Genomic DNA, 20,432 nt, shown 5'->3' on the forward strand with positions numbered 1-20,432 from the left:
CGTTTATGTCCATATCGATCAGATCCAGCTGTCCTGATCGGCCTTTATAGAGAGCACCGATCAAACTATTAAGAGTGAATATCGGCCGATAATGACCGGCGGCCGATCTATCGCAGCATCCCTAATTATTACCAGACACTTTGACCGGCAGGTTTTGAATTTACCGGTTTTTAATCAATTTACCAGCTAAAAACCGGTAATTACCGGCTAACGGAAACCTGAGACCAAGCACAGAATCGTACATTGAGTTCCTTATTGTTACAAGATGGCAGCAGGTGAGTCTCCGGCCTGAAGTCCTATATCAGTGTCAAGCTGTGAGACACTTATAGCTCAGCAAATACCTCTGCGGTAGAAGCGAGGAGATTACAGTCGGGGGTTCGATTCCCACCAAGCGGAGACAAAAGGACAACTCTTGTAAAATAGTTTTCAATCGGAAATGGATGATGTAGTTTAAGTTAATATCACAATATTGTAAGACAACATCTTGTATACCAATATCTGTCATTTAATATATATATTTTTTTTTTTTTCAAGTCATTAAATAATTACTATAAAGCACTTCTGTGTGAATTAAAATATACTTGTTTTTAAAAGTATTTTTCTTCAGAACTGAAATGGAAAAATTAGCTTGTCCGTTTCAAGTGAAATGACTGAGAAAAGTGTAATGAATATGTTAACAAGAATGCACACAGATGCATAGTTATTAAGACAAGTGGACACATTATGTCATGACCAGTATGCACTGTTGTTTTCTGGGTAATGGAGCTTAAAGGCTGGCAGCTTGAGTGCAGTTTGTTAATGCCATTAAACACATGCAACACAATCACCCCAACATTTCCCTTAAATTATTTCACGTGCAGTCCTGTGATCAAACCAGTCATTTATAGAAATGATTCAGACCCCTAAAAACCCCCACAGGGATCACAATGACTCCATATTTAATTTTAGACGGATCATGTAGTCCACTACACAGTGACTCAGTGTGACACATGACTCCTGTAAAAAATAACTTGCGGTGACGACTCGTACTTGAAATGTATCGGCAAATAAAACCAAAACATGAAAAGCTTAAGCTGTCGGCTCCAGGTTTGAACTCTCTGCGGCCAGAAGTGATTGTTGGTCCAGCTATGTTTAGGGTGGCATGTGATGTGACTCTAATCTGGTTACAGTTGCTCAGATTGGCCTAGACTTAATACTGTCCTAAACGAAAGTCTGTTCAACAATTACAAAATACACTTTAGTATAGTTTGTTTTAATTACAACCTGAATAGAAATATACTTGTTACCACCTGTAGGACACATAATTAGTACTAAAATAGTTTTAATTGTCTTTTTCCCTGATATTTGTGCTCATACAAACGTATTATGGATACATTCAACTTGTGATTTTCTTAAACCAAGTGTAAATGACTTGTTCTACTAAATTCTGATGCTAAATGCTTAACAACTCTCTGCTGTAGATTAAGATTTTACGCTAAATTTGTGTTTTGGTTCAATCCTACAGGTCTTCTTCAGGGCTGGAACCTAAACTGCAGAGGTAACGAGAAACGGCCGCATACAAATAATCATTTTGGCCATGTGATGTTCCGATTAATAAAATCAGGGAGTTCATTAAAGACTCATTTCTTCTGAAGATTCTGATAAATGTAATGCCAACAAATTAAATAATCAACTTTATGATTTATGTCAGCTGATTTCTGACTGTGATTTTGTTCTTCCTTCTCATATGATTTAAACGTTGTATTTGTCCAATGAATTCAGGGATTATGCCTTTGGGAAAGTTCAATAACAAATCATGCTTGAAGAAGAGGCGATGGATATCCCAGGAATTATGATTCATTAAGTTACACTGCAGGCTACAACTAAGAACGTTTAGTATAGACTTATACAAATTGGTACCATTTTAAAGTATGCCAAACTTTCTATTGGCAACTCCTGTTTGCAATGTATCACCAAAATGGACATAACGAAATCTACAGGACATGCAACCAACAATATGTTTCTTTGTCCACATTTGAAAGTACAAGAGGGTATTTTCACCTTTGCAGGCTCACGTAAGAAAATATGTCTAACCCGTTTCAAGATGGCTATCTAAAGGCAAGGTTTGTTTTCTTAAACCTTTGCATATTTAACCTTCCAGACCATGTTGTCAGTTAGACAGAGTCGGGAGCTTGGGAGTAATATTCTGAGAGAAATTAAATGTTCATGTTGGTTTTTCAATTACGGGTATTTTGTGTGTGTTTCTTTGTGTCCTGGGATTGTAAGATTGTTTTTTTGATTACTATGATAGTTTGTTATTTAAAGGGGACCTATCATGCAAAATGCACTTTGTGATGTCTTTTATACATAAATATGTGTCCCCGGTGCGTCGGGTAACTCACGCAGCGTCAGAAAATAAAATCCTCTCTCTTTTCCTCCGTACCCAAATCTTTTAAAAACGGGTGTACAACGAGTGGATACAGATTTGCTGCCGATATGACGTCAAATCTGCGGCGGACCCACAGAGAGTTGCTATCAGAAACAATGCCTGACGTTTTTTGGACGTAATCTCGTCTTTGTTTACATTAGCAAGCCTCGCTAACACTCAGCGCTAACCTGTACTGTGTAGAGCACATGTGTTTTTTAAAAAGCAGGAAATAAAAAAAGAACTCGCCTTGTGATAAACCCGCAAGAGAAAACGTATTTGAGCTCCATACTGTTTCAGAAATAATCCTTGATGTGGTTTAGAACAGGATGGCGTTTTATCACAGCAGAATTAACTTTATCTCCGGTAGAATTCTGATCAGGCATTAGCTCCGCCTCCTCTTTTTTTTTTTTTTTTTAAAGTACCCAAAATCTGCATTTCTCTAACAGGGCTGCAAAAGAGGGGTATGAGCAGTATGAGGCGCGGCTGCAATGGAGGATCTGTTTGGTATTTTAAGCAAAAAACTTCACAGACATGTTTTGTATAGGTATGACCCTACAATATATGTTTCCAATATAGCATGATAGGTCCACTTTAAACGAGGCTCATGGACTCCAGAGGATTTCTTTTAGCCTTTTGTACTATCAAGTCATTTTTGTTGAATTTGCCACTGACTTTCACCCCAGCTTTAGAATAGCTACAGGCTGTTTTGCAAACGGCACACTATCATCCGCTAAATCTATTTTTTTTTCCAGAAAAGCATAAGTGCCATGTGATTTTCAGCTTTTATTCATTTTTTTGTGCACGCCTGCCCAGAAGTAGTGTTTGGTAAAATAATCAAACAGTTCTCCTCGTTAATTCAACTCAGCTTGATTTGCATTTACAAGCCATCTGTTATTCGTAAGTTTCCTGTCTTTGGCAACAAGTCGTGGTGACGTGTAAGAATGTGCTGTTGCTAAATAACGGTTTTTTAAATTTATTTATTAATATTTTGGATTATATTTTTACGTCTGAGTAGTAACTTGTTTTCCAAATTGCCCATGTTGCACTTCTGAGAAATCCTGAGGATTACACGCCACTAAACCTAATCACTTCCACCTGATCAGGGAGGAAATCTTTCCATTCTTGTCTCATCACGACAGCAGTCTCCTTTTTGTTTGCTTTCAGCTTTCCTTATCTTTCTCCATAGCAAACTGCCCCCCCCCCCCCCCCCCCCCCCCCCCCCCCCCCCTTACTACCAGATGACACCTTTTAACAAATATTTACATACCCAGATAACTTGTGTAAGAAACGCCAACCCAACAATGTCAAGTTGTGATATATTTTTAATTGGGTGAGGAATACCCTGCAGGGACCTACGTGATGTCCTCCTTTAGATTTTCTTTAACTACACACGGACGCTTTAATTAAGACTTGCCAAGCTGAGAATTACTGACGCGTAGTATTATAGCTTCTTTCACACATGTCACATTTCCACTACATGGCACGGATCTTCTTGACTTATTTTTGGTACAAGGTACTTTTCAGAATCTCGTTTTCCACTGCAGATCATAACGCTTCTCTGTGATCAGCTGTTTGCTATAATGGCAATACTTGAGACTCATCCTATCATTTCTTTTTTATCGTCCCAATGGGGAAAATGTAGCTTCAAAAATGCTTAAAGGTAGGGTAGGTAAGAATGGAGAAACCAGCTCGAGTGCGCTAGAATTTGAAAATACACAGCCGGGAAAAATCTGTCCCTTCCTTCAGACTTCCTCACAGAGTCCCTCCTCCAACACACACGAACGCACACATGACCAATGAGGGCACGAGATGAGTTTGTGCCCAGATGGAAGGCTGACAGGCAGGTAGGCCATCCAGTTACTTTAGCCGGCTCAGATGATTGGTCGTGCTTTTTACAGCACCACGGCTTCCACAGGTGACATTTTTTATGTATTTATTGTTAAAGCATTTAATGCAGGGGTGCCCAACCTTTTTTGAACCGAGAGCTACTTTTAAAGTTCCCAGTCTGCCGAGATCTACCAGTCCAAATAGAGAGGCGTAGCCATTACTGACAGCCTACTACCAGGTAAATACACACTTCTACTTGTATAAAACTGACCTTTGTACGATTAATACTTCATAAAATACTGCAGATCCTTTATCTTACCTCTTCTTAATCTACACACATACAAGTATTTAACTGAAGTTACACAACAGTGTTGTTGATACAGAGTTGGAGTTTATTCACACGTCACTACAGTGGGTAATGTTTTTCAAGAAACATTGAACAGTTGCTGCCCACATATGAGACAGGGAAACAAGAAAAGACTCTGAACCCTTACTTTGCCATTATATAAAAATAGTGTTGCTACAAAAGTATAAATGAGGCTTACTAATAAGACAACTCAGATCTGAAGCTACACAGGAATCTGCTGCCAAAGTGCAATAAAAAAGACAAAATTAATAGAATCAAACCCTTTTTGTTGCATTTTAGTAGAGTATAAAAAGAAATGCCTTTTTTAAAATAGGATGCAAGCAACACTAGTTTCTTAACCTGAATTGATAATAGACTATAATCAATTTAAGTTTGCATTCTTATACCATTTTGTACAATAATTATAATGAATAAGTTCAAACTTACAGCTGATTAATAACCGGTATCTAACTTGAGTTTTTATTATATCAAAAACCGTTGAAAATGCTACTGTTATTTTTTACTGTCCCCAAAAAGCGCGTCGGCAGCCTCAGGAATGCTTCTTTTCACAACTTCGCCGTCTTGAAAGACTTCATGTGTTTTCGCCAAGAACGTGACTGACACGATAAGATGCTCTGGTAGTCTTGCTCTTGTTGTTGGGCCTGTGGATGAAAATGGACTGCTGTGCATTTAGCGGTCCTTCAGGCCCCTCCCCTTTTGGGAGCGTAGGGCAGAATTAGAGAGGGAATTCCGTCTCGGAGCGTTTATGCACGGTTTGTGAAATTGCCGCTCCTAAATTACCCTTCTTCGTTAAAGCCATTGCAGATGAGACAGATGGACTTTGAATTGGCATAATACGATACAAAAATAATCATCTCCCACTCGGAGTGAAAATTATATATTTTGGGCTTTTTTTGCTTCTGCCATAATTGCGCGTCTTGTGTTGTGTGTGGACTGTCACTTCCTGTTGACACGGACAACGTCAGCGAAATAGTGCCCACTGCCCACCAGCCACGCCCCGACACATGGGGTCATGCCGGCCAATCACAAAGCTTTGATGCGTTCAAGTGCATTATTCTGGCACAGGAAGATTATGTTACAGGACATTAACGATAAAACTGAATATTATTGTTCTATTTTTAGACACCTCTCGCAATCGACTGGTTCGGCACCCCAGATTTAATGTATTCATTGCTATCGGGATGTTAAGAGCATTCCATGGAATATAACAAAGTGTTTCTGAAGTGAATTACCTACCCTACCTTTTAATGTGTACAATTGTAGTTTTAAATGCATCATCAGCTGCGTCTTCTTTCAACGTGGAACCTCATTTCAAGTCAGCCAGACTTAACCCTTTAGGTCCCATCTTGCACTTTTTACTTCTCTTCATTCACAGCACTGACGTCCTGCGTATCCTTCCCTGAGGTTTTGTAGACTCTTCAACTCTCAAACTTCATTCCTTGGTAATCGGATGCTATCTGTCACTTTCCCTTGTCTTTCTTTTCTGGGCTGACTAAACTCTTTCTTCCCTGCTTTCTCTTGTTTCCTCCACAGATGTACTTCTCCTTCTAAAGCTCAGCCTCATCCCTCTGATGCAATTCCCAACAGGCAAGTCCTCTCTGCTCGCTGTGCTTTCCTCCTTTATTTACTTTCACCCACTTTTTTTAGTTCACTCCCTGCCCTTGTATGCATGTAAGAAGCTGTAGATGTTAACTTAACATAGGATGCTTGTGAGTTTGTAATTTAACACTAAATGGTTTGGCTTTACTTGTTATTGCATTGTGACTCACATGTGATTGTTCTTGTAGAGTAGATTGAGATGAATTTACAACATGTTAGTATTGTAGGAATAATGATTCTCCTCAGTGATTGACAAACAATCATGAATTGATCATACTTAACAAAACTGTGTAAAGGATCTTTGAGAGGAATCATTATCTACTATAATTTAACAGTTTGTGTTTTGATTGAGCATGGTATATTAGCGCCAGACCTGGGACAAAGACATATTTACACCATGCATCAAACCAGGGTGGTGTAAATTACAGACCACCAGACAAATGCTGCCACATCTTGACCTGAAGACAGTCCTGCTTTACAAAGTCCTTTTTCTATGCCCAAAACATAGCTGATTGCCCTAAACACACATAACCTTCCCTACCTGATGTGCACTTTATTTACCTTCAACACTCAAGACCTAGTCTTTTTGAATAGGACCATTATTTACAAAATGAACATCATTAAACTAGACATTCAAACATAAACTCATCGGGAAACCTCTGGAATTAAATCCAGGAAAAGGTACGGTAGTTTTCTTATAGGCTTCTATACAATCACACTACTGTTTTTGCAACCAGGCGATCACATGACCAGCACTCAAGCCAATCTTATAAATGCGTATCATGGTTTAATTTATATCAAAATAAATCAATCTCGGATTAACTATCAGTCCTTAAACAATTTATATGTATCAGATACAACAAGATTATTTTAGCATGATGTCAACCTAATTTAGTTCAAATTCAGTCCTTGTTAAAAAAAAATAGTAATGTTTTCTTGACTGTATCAAAAAAAGTTTAAAATGAACAAAACTGTCAGTCATTTCCTAAAAGGTATGTGAACTGTCTACCAGCCACCTCTTTTAGCAGCACTTGTCTGGTTGTTTTTCTTAAAGTGTTTGTAGGATTTGTTCTACCCAGGTGTGGTGCACTGTAAGGAATGGAGTATGTCTTTGATATGTGCTGTATTGCATTCTTCCTCCTCCCTCTCTACTCAAGCACTTGGGCAGAAGGGTGATTCCCCTGCTCCCATCTCTCCTCTCTCTCCTCTTCACTCCCCCCGACTCTCTGGAGGAGCTTTCTCTGAGCGAGAGTCCCAACCAGCCCCCTACTTCGGGATTCGCTGCATCCTTTGCCTCCTACTCCACTGCACCCCCCACTAATCAGTCCAAGGACATGCCTTGGGTCGGTGAAGAGGGTGACTCTGGACCGGGTCGTAGTAAGATTAAGGAAGATTCCTTAACTGGTCCTTACCTGAGTTTAGGGAAAGACCCAGGGCCTCATAATCCGTGTGAAGACAGCGGCGTGTCTTTCTCACCCGAGGAGAAGATGATCAGCTCAGACAGGTCCTCCACTGGCCCTTCCCCCGTGAACCCCCAGATGAAGGTACCCGAGTCTCACCTTGCCTCCTCTAACCCAACAGAGCACTGGGATTCACCGTTTTCTAGCATCCCAAGACGACTCCAAGGCCTCAATGGATACCTTCTCCAAGGACTCGGCTCCCATTAGCTCTACCAGGTATGAGGCAGACAACCAGTCTGATGACGATGATGATCTGATGTATGAGGTGAAGAAAAACAACAACCCATTTGAGGGCTATTCCCCCACTGGCGGACAGCGGCTACTCCAATTTTGGAGATTCCAAGTCCGACAGCAAGCCTTCAAAAATGTCCGAGTCCCCTACTCCTGATCTGGTCCAGTATGGTGTGAGTGGAGAATTCCAGGATACCCCACTATCTTTCTTAGACAAGGGGGAAAAGTTTGAGACTGGAAAGATGGCCGCTGATTCGCTCATGCAGTCAGTGAATCAGTTCTCATCTGACCTGAAAGATGACGATGAAGAGGATTCTCCTCTACCGACATCGCTTCCAGACATCCTGAAGACTTCCCCGCTCAACCCAGAGAAACTGGACTCCGGCTCCTCCGAGGGAAGCCCGGAGCAGAGTCCCATTCTTGAACGGAGGATGATGGAGTCTCCCAACCCTCCAATCAATCTGTCGGTCAACAATCCGTTTGCCTTTGATGCCAAAGTGTCCCTGCTGAAGGAGATGACTGAGCAGTTGGAAGTGAAGTCGACCGACAAACCCAAAGTCGAAGACGACCAAAGCTTTGGCGCATTCAATCTTGTCAAAGAGATGGAGGAAACAACCCCAACCTAAGGTCAAAGAGGAAGAACCGGTTACGATTGAGCAGAAAGATTGGTTTGCAAGCCAAGATTCTCTCAAAATGACCGAAAAGTTTGAGCCTCTTGACTTTCAGAGCAAGAAAAAACCCCGCTGAGGATTCGGATTCAGAGTCGCCAACAGCAGACTCCCTGTCTCCAGTCCTGGAAGCCATGGCCAAGAACCCCGCTAGCTTCCAGGTGGAAACAGAGAAGATGGACCAGAAGATGATGGAGGTTGAGGAGCCAGAGATGGCAGAGGAAGTGTCCGAGCATGAAGTGTCCTCTGAGGAGTTTGAGTTCATCGAGCGACCACCAAGGGGCGTCATTGACGAGTTTCTTGAGGCTCTGGATACTTCCAAGTTTGCCTCCTCCAAGCCCCCAGAGATCCCCATGGATGATGATCTAAGCTTCGGGCACCGAGACGTGGCTCCAGCTCCCCCTGAGGTCAAAGAGGAGGCTCCAAGCCAGAGCTCCTACCGCCTCCTCACCCAGGACTCCCCCCAGAAGAGCAAGGCCGAGCTGGAGAAGCTTGACATTCAGCAGCCACCATCCCAAGCTCCGCTCACCCACTCCCCTGTTCGCAAACCAGAAGAGGCAGTCGCTAAGAAGAGCATGTTTACGATGCCAAGCGTGAACATAAGAGCAGGTAAAATAAACCAGCATGGAAACATCCCCCCACCCCTCCACATCCTCCTCAGTTTTCACCGGCTCTTCCATATCCATCGGCATCATTTTCATCTTCACTCCTTTGTTCTCCTGAGTTATTTTCTTCCAACCAACCAGCAGCCAGTATTCCACTTTAAATTCCATCTCTTTCCTCTCACCTTTCCTTTCTTGCATCGTCCCCTTCTTGTTTTTCTCTGCATATTCTTTGAAAGTTAACCCTCGCATTTTGTTACGTCTGGTTTAATTTCTGTGTTTTTTTTTGCTGCATTTTGTGCATTTCTTTCATTCAAATAACATCATATTCTTTGCACCTGTTCACTTTATTTTTACATGTTAAGATGTGGTAAGTAAATTGTGATATTTTCACTTCTCCTGTTCCAATTATCAGCCACTTTGTTATATTTTTAAATGCACAAAAAGGTATTTAAGATACTTAATGCACAATGAGCAGGAATTGTGGGATACAAACACGTGTACAGTCACTCTTTCTTAGAGTTGGATTACCTCTCAGTCTGCTTTTAACTTCTCTCGGTTCTAGAAATAACTCGAGATGCCAAACTGAAACCAAACACCGTCTTGTAGCCCCAGACACCTACTCACAACTCTGCATACACAGCTACCAGCCGCACCCTGGTATTGCGATTTTAGAATCTCTCCCACATGATAACATAATTGCATCAGTTGTATACACCTGAGGATAAATACTGAACATCAATCTCTGTCAAACTACTAAAGCTGTAGGACTTTAGACGCTGGTGAACTTTCTAGTTGGTAGTAACCACTGAAAATATTTACCTAGGTATACATTATTTTGACCTAAGGACTTTGTTTAACTGCTGGATAAGTGATATATTAAGCTATAAGGTGGTTTAAGGTTTAAGGCAGGTATAAGGCAGTCAAAATGAATGAATGCAATTTTCATTTTGCATATTTAAGACCTTAATCTTGACAATTTCTTCATTTTGTTCTCAGTAAATGACCCATGTCCCTTGGCTATTTACTAAGTATAACATTCACCTACACCTGGCTGCGTTCATACTTAAGTTTTCATTTGTTAAATCAAGTCAAACTGGCTAATATTTGCTTGTTCGAATTAGGAGTTGCATACTTTTCTCTCCATTTATGTCAGTAATCTGAATCTCTTTGGACAACAGATATTCAAAGATAATTCTATTCTATTACATTTTTAAACTATCATGAAAATAATCAGCACGAAGGATGAATGGTGAGTTTTTTTTGTTGCAAGATGTATTTCCACTGTTGTCGACAGAACTCCTGCAATTGATGGAAAGAGTCCAAGTTTTAAAATCTTTTAATTTGTGATGTTAAACCTGAGTGTTTGCAGTAGATCTTGTGGCATTCGTGTTTGAATAAATCTTTGATGTAAATGATTTCACATGGATTGTCAGACAGATGCCTTCTTCAGGCTTTTAGAAAGTGATGAATGACCCTCTGAAGACAACAGCACTGCTTAGTCTTCAGTTAAATGGATGACTCAGTTTTTTTCCAGAGCTGATATTGATCAGTTAACACACACACATATTTATGCAGTGTTGCAGACATACTGTGTAACTGGAGCAGTAGGACTTTGCTCTGTAACTGTGTGTGTGTTGGAGGGATCTCCTGTTAATTAAAGCCGCCTCCTCCTCCTTCTCCTCCCTGCATTGCGACACTGGCAGGCCCACAAAGGGTTCTCCGACCCAGAAACACTCGGCAAACGTTCTTCATTAAACAAACCAAGGTGCAGGGCTGCATTAAAACATAAATCTCCTCCATGCTGACGGCAGCTCTCTTCATCAGAGCTTTTCTCTACCAATCCAAATAAGTTATCCTAATGATATTTAACCATATTGCCCTGTTGACGTTTATCACTAACCCTGATCTGTGAGGCCAGCGTTAAGGAATGTGCTCCAGCACTTAGCCCCAGTTTTATGACCGGTCAACTCTCGGTCACAGAGCCAAAGAGTCAGATAAGTGATTCAGTGTCTCCAGGTGTTCACGTATACCTTCCCCCAATATGTGGGTTGACTTTCTGTAAACTAGTTAAAGGGTCTACCAAGATGTGAGGCTGATCAGAATTGACATGACAACCCACCCGTGCAGTCAGAACCTTTTGCTGCTGTGACTTGTGATATGAATTCTCCGGCCGTATCCATGCAATAAACTATCATTGTTTGACATCAAAGCTCCAACTCTCCTCGTGTCTCTCTGAGTCCTGACTCTCCATTGCTGCAGAAGTTTCCCTTACACCTTTCTTTACTCATCACATTTCCTTTTTATAAATAGCTTCACGAAATGGCCACATAGGGTTATTTTTAGGGCTGCAACTAACCTTTTAAAAAAAAAAAAAATGTATTCAATATTTAGATTCTTAGTTTGGTCTTTTATTTCAATTAATATAAGAACATATAACTCAACTTTGTTTGGATAGCAACAAGTCAGATGCAGCACAAGATTCTTTACAATAAGAAACAATGGAAATAACCAAAGTGATAGAAAGCCATAATCAGCAGACAATATAACAAACTAGATCAAAATGGAATAATTGTATGTGAAGTATTTCAATAAGGTCCGGCAGCGCAACATTTTTAGCAAAAGGGGATTTCATTTTGTGTAATTAATTGAAATCAAAGTTTATCAACAATTATTTCAGACCTTACCTTGCACCCCAACACTGGGATGAATCTTTAAATAATAAAGAGCAACATGATTAAAAAATGATTAGAAATGTAAGTTTGAAGCATGTTCTTTAAATAAACAATTGTATAACAAAGTTGTAAGATATAAACAAATGCCCGAGGTAATATCTGGCATTTGTTGGAAAATCAGCCTAAAGGTTGGTACACACCAAGCCGATTTTCGGCGTCGATAGATGTCTGGCCGTCGATGAGCGTCCTGTCGCCCAACTCAGATTGTTGTGTCCTGCCCCGTCGTATCTTTTCGGCCGTGCCGACACTTTCCGCCGCCGATTCGGTAGGAAGTTGGCTACAGAAATCTCTCTGATTGGCTGTTCAGCTAGCGAATGAGAAGCGAAACAAAAGTGAGGGACCCAAACAAACTATTAAGAAGGCAAATCTGAGATTTCATTGAACTCCAGCTCTCGACACAGGTTCGGGAAAGCCCCGTGAGCTTCTCGCTGTAGAGTGAAAATGGAACGCACGCTATTTGTTTGTTTATATCACGCAGTCTGTTCTTCTTCTCTCGGTTATCACGCAGTCTGTCTTCCAGTTGTTGCCTCTTTTGCATGACGAATACACACTACCGCCGCCTGCTGGTAAGGAGAGTTATTGCCACTCACGCATGCGCAGTTCGTACGTGCTACTTGGCCGTCGGCTGAAGTCTTTGCGGTGTGATCCAGTGCGACTGTTGGCCAAGACGCAGAGACGGAACAGTCGTGTTCAGTCGGGACGTGTTCTTTGGTGTCAGTTTGGTTTTAAAGAAAACATTTGACGGCTTTAATTTAATCTTATGCAGTTTGATATTTTAAAAACTCCTTTATGGAATTCTTTACATTTATTTTGAAATGGAATAACATGGTGAAATCTATGACTCCTACCCTGCTGAAAAAAACAGCCTGACCAGCCTGACCAGCCTGACCAGCCAGTCAATATTAGGCTGGATCAGTTTGCTGGTTGAGGGGTTTTGGACACTTTAGCTGGTTTGGTCACAGTGGTCTAGCTGGTCAGGAGAGCTGGTTTGGTCACAGTGGTCTAGCTGGTCAGGAGAGCTGGTTTGGTCACAGTGGTCTAGCTGGTCAGGAGAGCTGGTTTGGTCACAGTGGTCTAGCTGGTCAGGAGAGCTGGTTTGGTCACAGTGGTCTAGCTGGTCGGGATAGCTGGTTTAGCTGGTAAAAGCTGGTGGTCAGTGTTCTAGCTGGACACCATTAGCTGGTCAGACTGGTATGATCTTGAGTAGAACTTTAACTGGGATTACTTGATGGTTAAGCTGGTCATATATGATGATGACACACTCACCCAATTGCAGTAGCTCAATGAACATCTATCATTTCAGATCAGAGCACCTACCTTACCAGAAAGATACCAGAATGTATTGTCTGTAAATAAATACTCATACATCAAATGATTAGAAGCAGGAAAATTATTTATAACACACAATGAACATTAACACACATTTGAAAACATTTTCAAAACACCCATTACTTCATATTTTTAAGCAGTTTCCTTCAACTGTTTCTTTCCGCTTTTCACAAGGTCCTGTATTTTTAGTGAAATGTAGTAACCGGCCAACTTCTCCCTCTCGGTCTTCTCCGCGTTTTGTGAATTCAGCCATCCTCTGAAGCACTCTTGAAAAGAGAAAGGAAAAACAGATTAACTTTTAGCTTTGTGTTATGATTACTTAAATATGTGCACTGTGAGATGAAGAAGAAACATTTATCAAATGTAGTCTTGAACATTCACTGTGATTGGGTCTATTATCCACGCAATACACCGTATTTAATTTGTTTCTTAATTTACATTATTTAATTTCATATTCTGTTCTTGTAAATATTATATTTCATGTATATAAACTTTTTGCGCTACTTTTTATTTTGTATTTTATTATATATGTTGCATTGTTGGAGCAGAATTTCATTGACATGTCTACACTGTAGCTGCTGAGCATATGAGAAAACACAGACACTCATCACCGAGGTCACAATATCAATCGATCCAGCAGAGCAATAGCCTATAGGCAAAACCCAGAAGATCAACAAAAGATATGACGTAAAATGAACTTACCAAAGCTGAAGTAGATGGTCAACTTCATTCACTTTCTTTCTGTTTTAATCGCTATCCGCTCCTCTCTCTCGTCGTCTCTTCACTACAGGGTGAAAACTACACTTTTCGCGGCACACGTACTTACAGCCAATCAGCTCTCTGAATTATGAGATGACGTTTGGTAGGTATGTCAGCACAGTGCCCCTATGGTGATTTTTTTTTTTGCTGCACACATTGAATAGAAAAAGACTCTGAGCATGCGCAGTGTAGTTTTTACAGCACCCATTCACTTAGACCAGGGGGGTCAAACTCAAACACACAGTGGGCCAAAAGAAAAAAGTGGGTACTAGTGAAGAGCCGGACTGGTTCAATGTTTATTGCAAAACTTATTGAAATGAACTTATTGCACATATTAAACCTGGAACTAACAAAGCTTAAATTATTGCCTATAAAAACAACATGAAACATTAAATAATCAGTTGCATTCATTTCTTATGGCTCTATCTGAAGCGAGTAATTTCTTTTGAGTACATTTTCCCACAGACCAACAACAGCTTCAACAAAACTATTTCCCTCAAAGAACAAACCAAACATGCCCTGTTGTCGTGAGAGAGAAAGTGCAGAAGGAAACATCCATTAAACTCAGTGTGCTGCTCTGTGATGCTAGCTCAAGCAGATACTTGGCTTCTCATCTTGGGTGCAAGGTCATCAATGTTTGGGCTCAGGCTCTGAGCGGAGGAGACCCTCAGGATGGAGTGAAGGTGTGCGTGCAATATACCGGCGGGCCAGATCTAATAGTAATTAGAAATTATCCTGCGGGCCGAAATTAAATCCACCACGGGCCTGATTTGGCCCCCGGGCCTTGAGTTTGACACGTGTGACTTAGACAGTGAGAGACGGGCTAGAGCGGGGCTTGCCCCACGTCGCTCAAAACAGCTCAATAGGTACACTGTAGACACTAATTAGAAGAACAGACTAAAACAGCAATGTACAGACGAATCATATGATTAAACGTGATCTTAAAATATATTTTAAGATGTATTTTCTTTACATTTATTTGGAATTATTATTTGAATGACTTTCTGCTGACACTAGTAAAATGCGCTAAAATAAATGCAATTTTTATTTTGTTGTCATTCTTCTATGTAGACCTGTCTTCTTACTGAAGTTAATTAGGTCGTTTAAAATATATAGAAAATCAGTCCATATAACTTTTGATACCCTGGTGTTATGGTAGTAACAGTATGAGACTTAAATGCAAAAATAAGTATCTAATACAACATTATTATTATTCATTTCATTTGAATTATAACTCAAATACCTTTCCATGTTTAAGACTGTTTTTAAATGAGTTTGAATGAAAATGTTCTGTAAAAAAGAATGAAGATGGTTTGTAGAATGAGACTGGTTCCCTCTAGTGGGAGATGTCATTAATTGCAACTCTCCACATATTTATTTTTTATACATGAAGTCAATTCTATCTTTACTGAGGGTTTGTTTTCTTCTGACTTGTGGTAAACTGAGCTCTCCTGCTTCTCCCGTTGGGAAATTAATAAATGAATGCCAGGAAATCTGAGAGAATGTACTTGTGGCAAACATATCTTTATTCAGTTCAAGTACTGATACTTAAAGATGTTAGTTTTGATGTCTTGCACCTATAAATAATCTAACATAAGTTATCAATGTCTGGACTAAAACAGGATATTCCATTATTTTCAATATTTAAATACATAATAATATACACTATAATTGATATTTTTTTAAACTACTCGCAGGCAGTTTATCCTTTTTTATATGTTGTAGTTTGATCTTGTTCTTAAACTCCTATATTATACAACTTTACTTGAATTCAACTGTACTATTTTAAACAATAATATAAATGAGGATGGTTATTCATTTATATATTTTTACCAGTTTAATGAACGAATGATGTACAATAAAAAGAACCAAATCCCACAGATGGACAGAAATCACTCGTCAGCAGATTTGAGAACGCATGCAGGGGGAGGAGGGAGATAAAGCATGCGGGAGGGAGAGAAAGGGAAGATTAGTGAGGAAGAGGAGGAAAAGGGAGAGGATGCCAAAAAGACTAAGCAGAGAGGAAGGCGTGTGAGGGGGTTGAGGGGGAGGGGGAGGGGGGTGAGGCAGAGACGTTTATAGTTGCTGCGTCAGAGCGCTGGCAGCAGACAGTCAGCTGACGATTCATTTGCTCCCTCGCTGCAGTCGTCTCCCCCCCCACAGGAAGCCTTGCTTGGATTCTCCCCTCCTCCCTCCCTCCCTCCTCCTCCTGCAGCCACACACACACATTTCTTCACACACAGCTGCTGCCTCTCGCTCGTTTCTGTGGGGAATGTGTGTTTGCTGATCGGACGGCATGGAGAACAACTCAATGGACGAGAAGGAGTCGGCTGCAAAGCTCTGGAAAACACAGGGTACATGCACCACCTCCACCTTTGATATGTTTCTCTTTATTTAGGCACCGTCACCCTCAGAGGGAGGGGGGGGGAAGCACTGCTGCAAGGTGCTCCTGGGGACAAACGCGCTGTCCACCATGGCTTTAATTTCACTGCTTTGGCTTGAATGGATTGTTTGACATTGATTGTTAAACGGAGGCGTTGCAGCACATTTAGCTGCTGAGTCCATCGAGTTGGACACTGTAGGCTTGGATGTGGAAACTTATTTTCTAGATTATTCTTTTGAGAAATTGTGATTTTATTGACCAAAGTGCAAGGTGATCTCTTTATATGCCTTGTGTCAGTCCAAACCCGAAAGATGTTTGCTTTGCTTTGATGGGAAACGGAGAAAACCAGCAAATGTTTAGAGAAATGTTTGCATGCACCATTACATTAATGATTTAACTCATTAACAAAACAGTTACTAGTGGATCAACTTGTCATTGCAGCTGTAACCAAGACGAACAATTATTTAAATATCATTGGATTTCTGTTGGTGTCTGGAGTTTGAACATTTGACTGTAATGGGGGAATTTTAAGATGTTTTTCAAGTTGCTTGATACACGTGTGGGACTAGTTTTTGTCAAAGGCGTGAGATGTCCTCTGCTGTCCTCACAGTTGACATGATTGCAGTTTTTCCTGTGCTCGTCCTGCAAGCAGGACCTTTGGTCACAGTCAGCCTCTGTGACCAAAGGTAGACGGGAGAGAGGAGGAGGGATTTGTGAGAGGAGTGACGTTATCTGGCTACTCTAACAATGGATTTCTACATGATTCATCTACAGAATCACTCAAGTCAACCCATTGATTTGTGTTACTCAAGTTGTCAAGACACTTACATTATATTAAGGTCAATCAATCAATGTTTATTTATATAGCCCAATATCACAAATGTTACATTTGTCTCAGTGGACTTCACAGTTTGTACAGAATATCAGTATGACAATACGACACCCTCTGTCCTTAGACCCTCACATCATACAAGGAAACACTTCCGGAGAAAACCCACAGTTTAAAGGTGATGGTAAAGGCTTGGAGAGGCCCGACATTTTTTGGTTTAGGTGGAACCGAAATTAACGTATAAAACCTGATGGATAAATAAGCTCAGGATCGGATTTTGTTTCTGCTACTTGTGTAATTAAAGTAATTGAGAAATGGCAATGTGTCTTTAGGACCTGTACTTATGATTATAGTCATGACCAATAATACTTGATCAAATGTTAGTTATTTTGATTAGTTAATTATTTGTCCAGCAAAAATTCCATTCTTATTTGCTATAAGAAAAGGTGCATCAATGCATTCCTTTTTTACATGCATATTTGACAATCTGTGTCGTCACTTCTGTCAAACAGGTTTCCCTTTTTGAGGCACAGCTGTGTTTGGATTATTGATCGTTATTATGAGGATGCAGCATTAGTTCAGGGTTAGGGTTTTCTAAATGAAGTAGGATCTTCAATATGACGGTAAAGTAATATTGTCGCCCCCTAATCATAAAATAGTGTTTTTTATGAAAGGTGTCAATAGTCTGTAATATAATTCATATATCACAAGTCCTCAACATGTTAGCCTGAATGAGAGATGTAGCTAATGGCGACAAATGTAGAAATTGAAATGAATGAAAATGTTTGTTTGAGACTTCAAGGTATTTAGAGAGTTGCTGCTGATCTGAGGACTTATTGTGTTTTTTACTAAGATATTAAAACAATAATGCCAGGCTGTAGAGTTTGACGTTTACAGTTAGAATAATTAATGTTGGTCAAAAGGCCAATGGCTGACATGTTGAATTGATCATGTTGTTTTCAGACGCGTTATAATCGACCCCCTGTTGAAGGCCTGTGCTTTAGATAGATTAAACAAAGAGACTACTATAGATACAATAAAACACAAATATAAGTTATCACACGCTGTCTGCTGATCTTCATGTGCCTCTGTCGCTTCTTATCTCAACACTGAGGCCTTTGTGCTGTGTGTGTGTGTGTGTGTGTGTAGTTCATCAAGCTGTCATTTATTGAGCCTGTAACTAACAAAGAGGACAAAGTGTTGAAAGAAGTTGCTTTTTGTTACTGTCGGGGGGGGGTGTTAAGTAAGGGCGGGGTGCAAAGTGAAACGGCACTTTAGTGTGTGTGTGTGTGTGTGTGTAATAGTATTGAAGCAATCAGGTGTTATCTTATCAGTGAGCCATAGGTCATTTATCTTTGATATGAGGATCTAACTGTTATCACCAGAAAAAGACCAAATGGACTCGGATTAACCTGCGTTTACTAAAAATGTCCGTTCACTCTAGCGTTAATTTAACAGTGTTGGGTCTAATTCAACATTATATTGCGACCGCATTATTCATTCACTTCATTCAGCAGTTTGCTTGAATAGTTCCTCCTATAATGCAGTATTTGAAGTTTTTATTTACCGTCTCTTTGCTAAACAAAGCCTAGTTTGAACTGTAAAGCTGCAGGACCAAGCATTAAAAAAAGACTTTGGACTGAGCATAATTGTATGCAATATAATGTTGGTTATCAACTATATATTTTAAGTATCAAATGATTACTTTGTTTGGGGCCAGTTTTCTCCCAGCATGCACCTGGTGTTCCCATACCTCCTTGCAGTTCCTTACATGGATTTATTTCTAAAGGATGATTTCTTTTTTTCACCCGCAGTGGGTTGGATTTGAATTCCTAAATGTTATCTTTTCTGCTCAGTTGTCCTTTTACAGCCACATTATGCAACACTCCTCTCGTGCAGCTGTCATAATCCCTTTTATTCAGCAATTTCTTCATGATAACAGATGGCCTTTCACACACATTCACGCCTCTGTCTGCTTCAGGTGAACTTTGGACAGCATGTAGTGTCTTAACCCATGCAGGACGTGTCTTTACCACCCAGATCGTATTTAGAGATGTATTATATTCATTAGTCTCATACTGGACGAACAAAAGGCAACATTAAGTTCAGTCTGATGTGAATTTAAGTGAGCAGTACTTGTTGAGGCAACCAACCAAGCATTTAATATAGATTTTACTTAAAAATTCACTATGATAAAATTCCGTTTTCTTTTTTCATTCCCCAATTCGATATAACTCCCCAGTAGAACGATTTTGGTTATTTCTCTTAAAAGTCTCGTTTTTTAATCTAATTTCCCCTGAAATCAAGTGTAAAAGTGGCGTTTATAAGTAACCAGTTATCTTACACGTTTTCAATGAAAGTTATCAAATGCATGTATTTGGAGAACAAGGTACAATATTTTCCTCTGAGGAAGAAGTATAAAGTAGCATACATAATGGAAGTATTTTGCCTGCAACATATAGTTATGTTTTCTACAACAACAAAAAAACACTGTTTTATTGCAATTTTATAAAGATAATTGGTGACATTTCCCTTAATTTCCATTATTCTGCCCTTAAAACAACTTTTTTTATTTAAAAAAAGGCTAAGTAGTTATTTTGATATACTCAATTATTCTTTTTCTAGAAAGTATCTCACTCTCATTTAAGTGTTTCTTATTATTTGTGAGATACTATTGCTAATCAGTCATCACCAGTATCGACTTGTGAAAAAGTAATTTTCACATTTGCAGACAAGGGCAATGTTAATTTATATAACAGTAAATTGGTATTGGTCAGGCGTCCATCCGGAGAGAGGCCAAGCTGCGCATGTCCCCCCGCCTCTTCCTCTCCTCCCGGTCTCTCTCTGCCAGGCAGAGCCACTGTGTCGCTGCACGCTCTACTGGAGGTTCAAGATGGACGCCAAACAGGGTCAGTCTGCTCATAATCTTTCGTTAACCGAGCCCCTAAAACCGCTTTTACATGTCGCTTTCTGCGCACGTGTGTATCATCGGGTTAGTTAGCATGAGCATCGGGGATAAAGCCGAGTTCATGCCGGGCAGCGAGCGAGGGGAGCGGGCCACCGCGGAGGTCACGCTGCACGGTTTGACGTGTTGTCCCCATGGTGAGGGGGGCATCCCGGGGAGGATAATGAAACCCCGGGTCCATGTTGGAAAGAGAGCTGGTGATTTAAACATAGCGACCGGGGTTTAGATCGCTGTGATGCGGGTCTATTTTTAGCCTAGTGATGTTAGCACG

General features: G+C 40.3%; 1 protein-coding gene across 1 annotated transcript in view; it reads left to right on the forward strand.

The window, feature by feature from the left end:
• The window catches only part of LOC117553453 (reticulon-1-like), a 35,596-nt gene that overhangs the window by 5,230 nt on the left and 9,934 nt on the right, over window positions 1-20,432 (forward strand). The window contains 7 exon segments of the mRNA XM_034227382.1: window positions 6,135-6,188; window positions 7,358-7,416; window positions 7,418-7,798; window positions 7,800-7,961; window positions 7,963-8,514; window positions 8,516-8,623; window positions 8,625-9,168. Coding sequence (XP_034083273.1) covers window positions 6,135-6,188; window positions 7,358-7,416; window positions 7,418-7,798; window positions 7,800-7,961; window positions 7,963-8,514; window positions 8,516-8,623; window positions 8,625-9,168 — 1,860 coding nt within the window.

The sequence above is a fragment of the Gymnodraco acuticeps genome, unplaced genomic scaffold (genome assembly GCF_902827175.1).
Source record: "Gymnodraco acuticeps unplaced genomic scaffold, fGymAcu1.1, whole genome shotgun sequence".
Lineage (NCBI taxonomy): Eukaryota > Metazoa > Chordata > Actinopteri > Perciformes > Bathydraconidae > Gymnodraco > Gymnodraco acuticeps.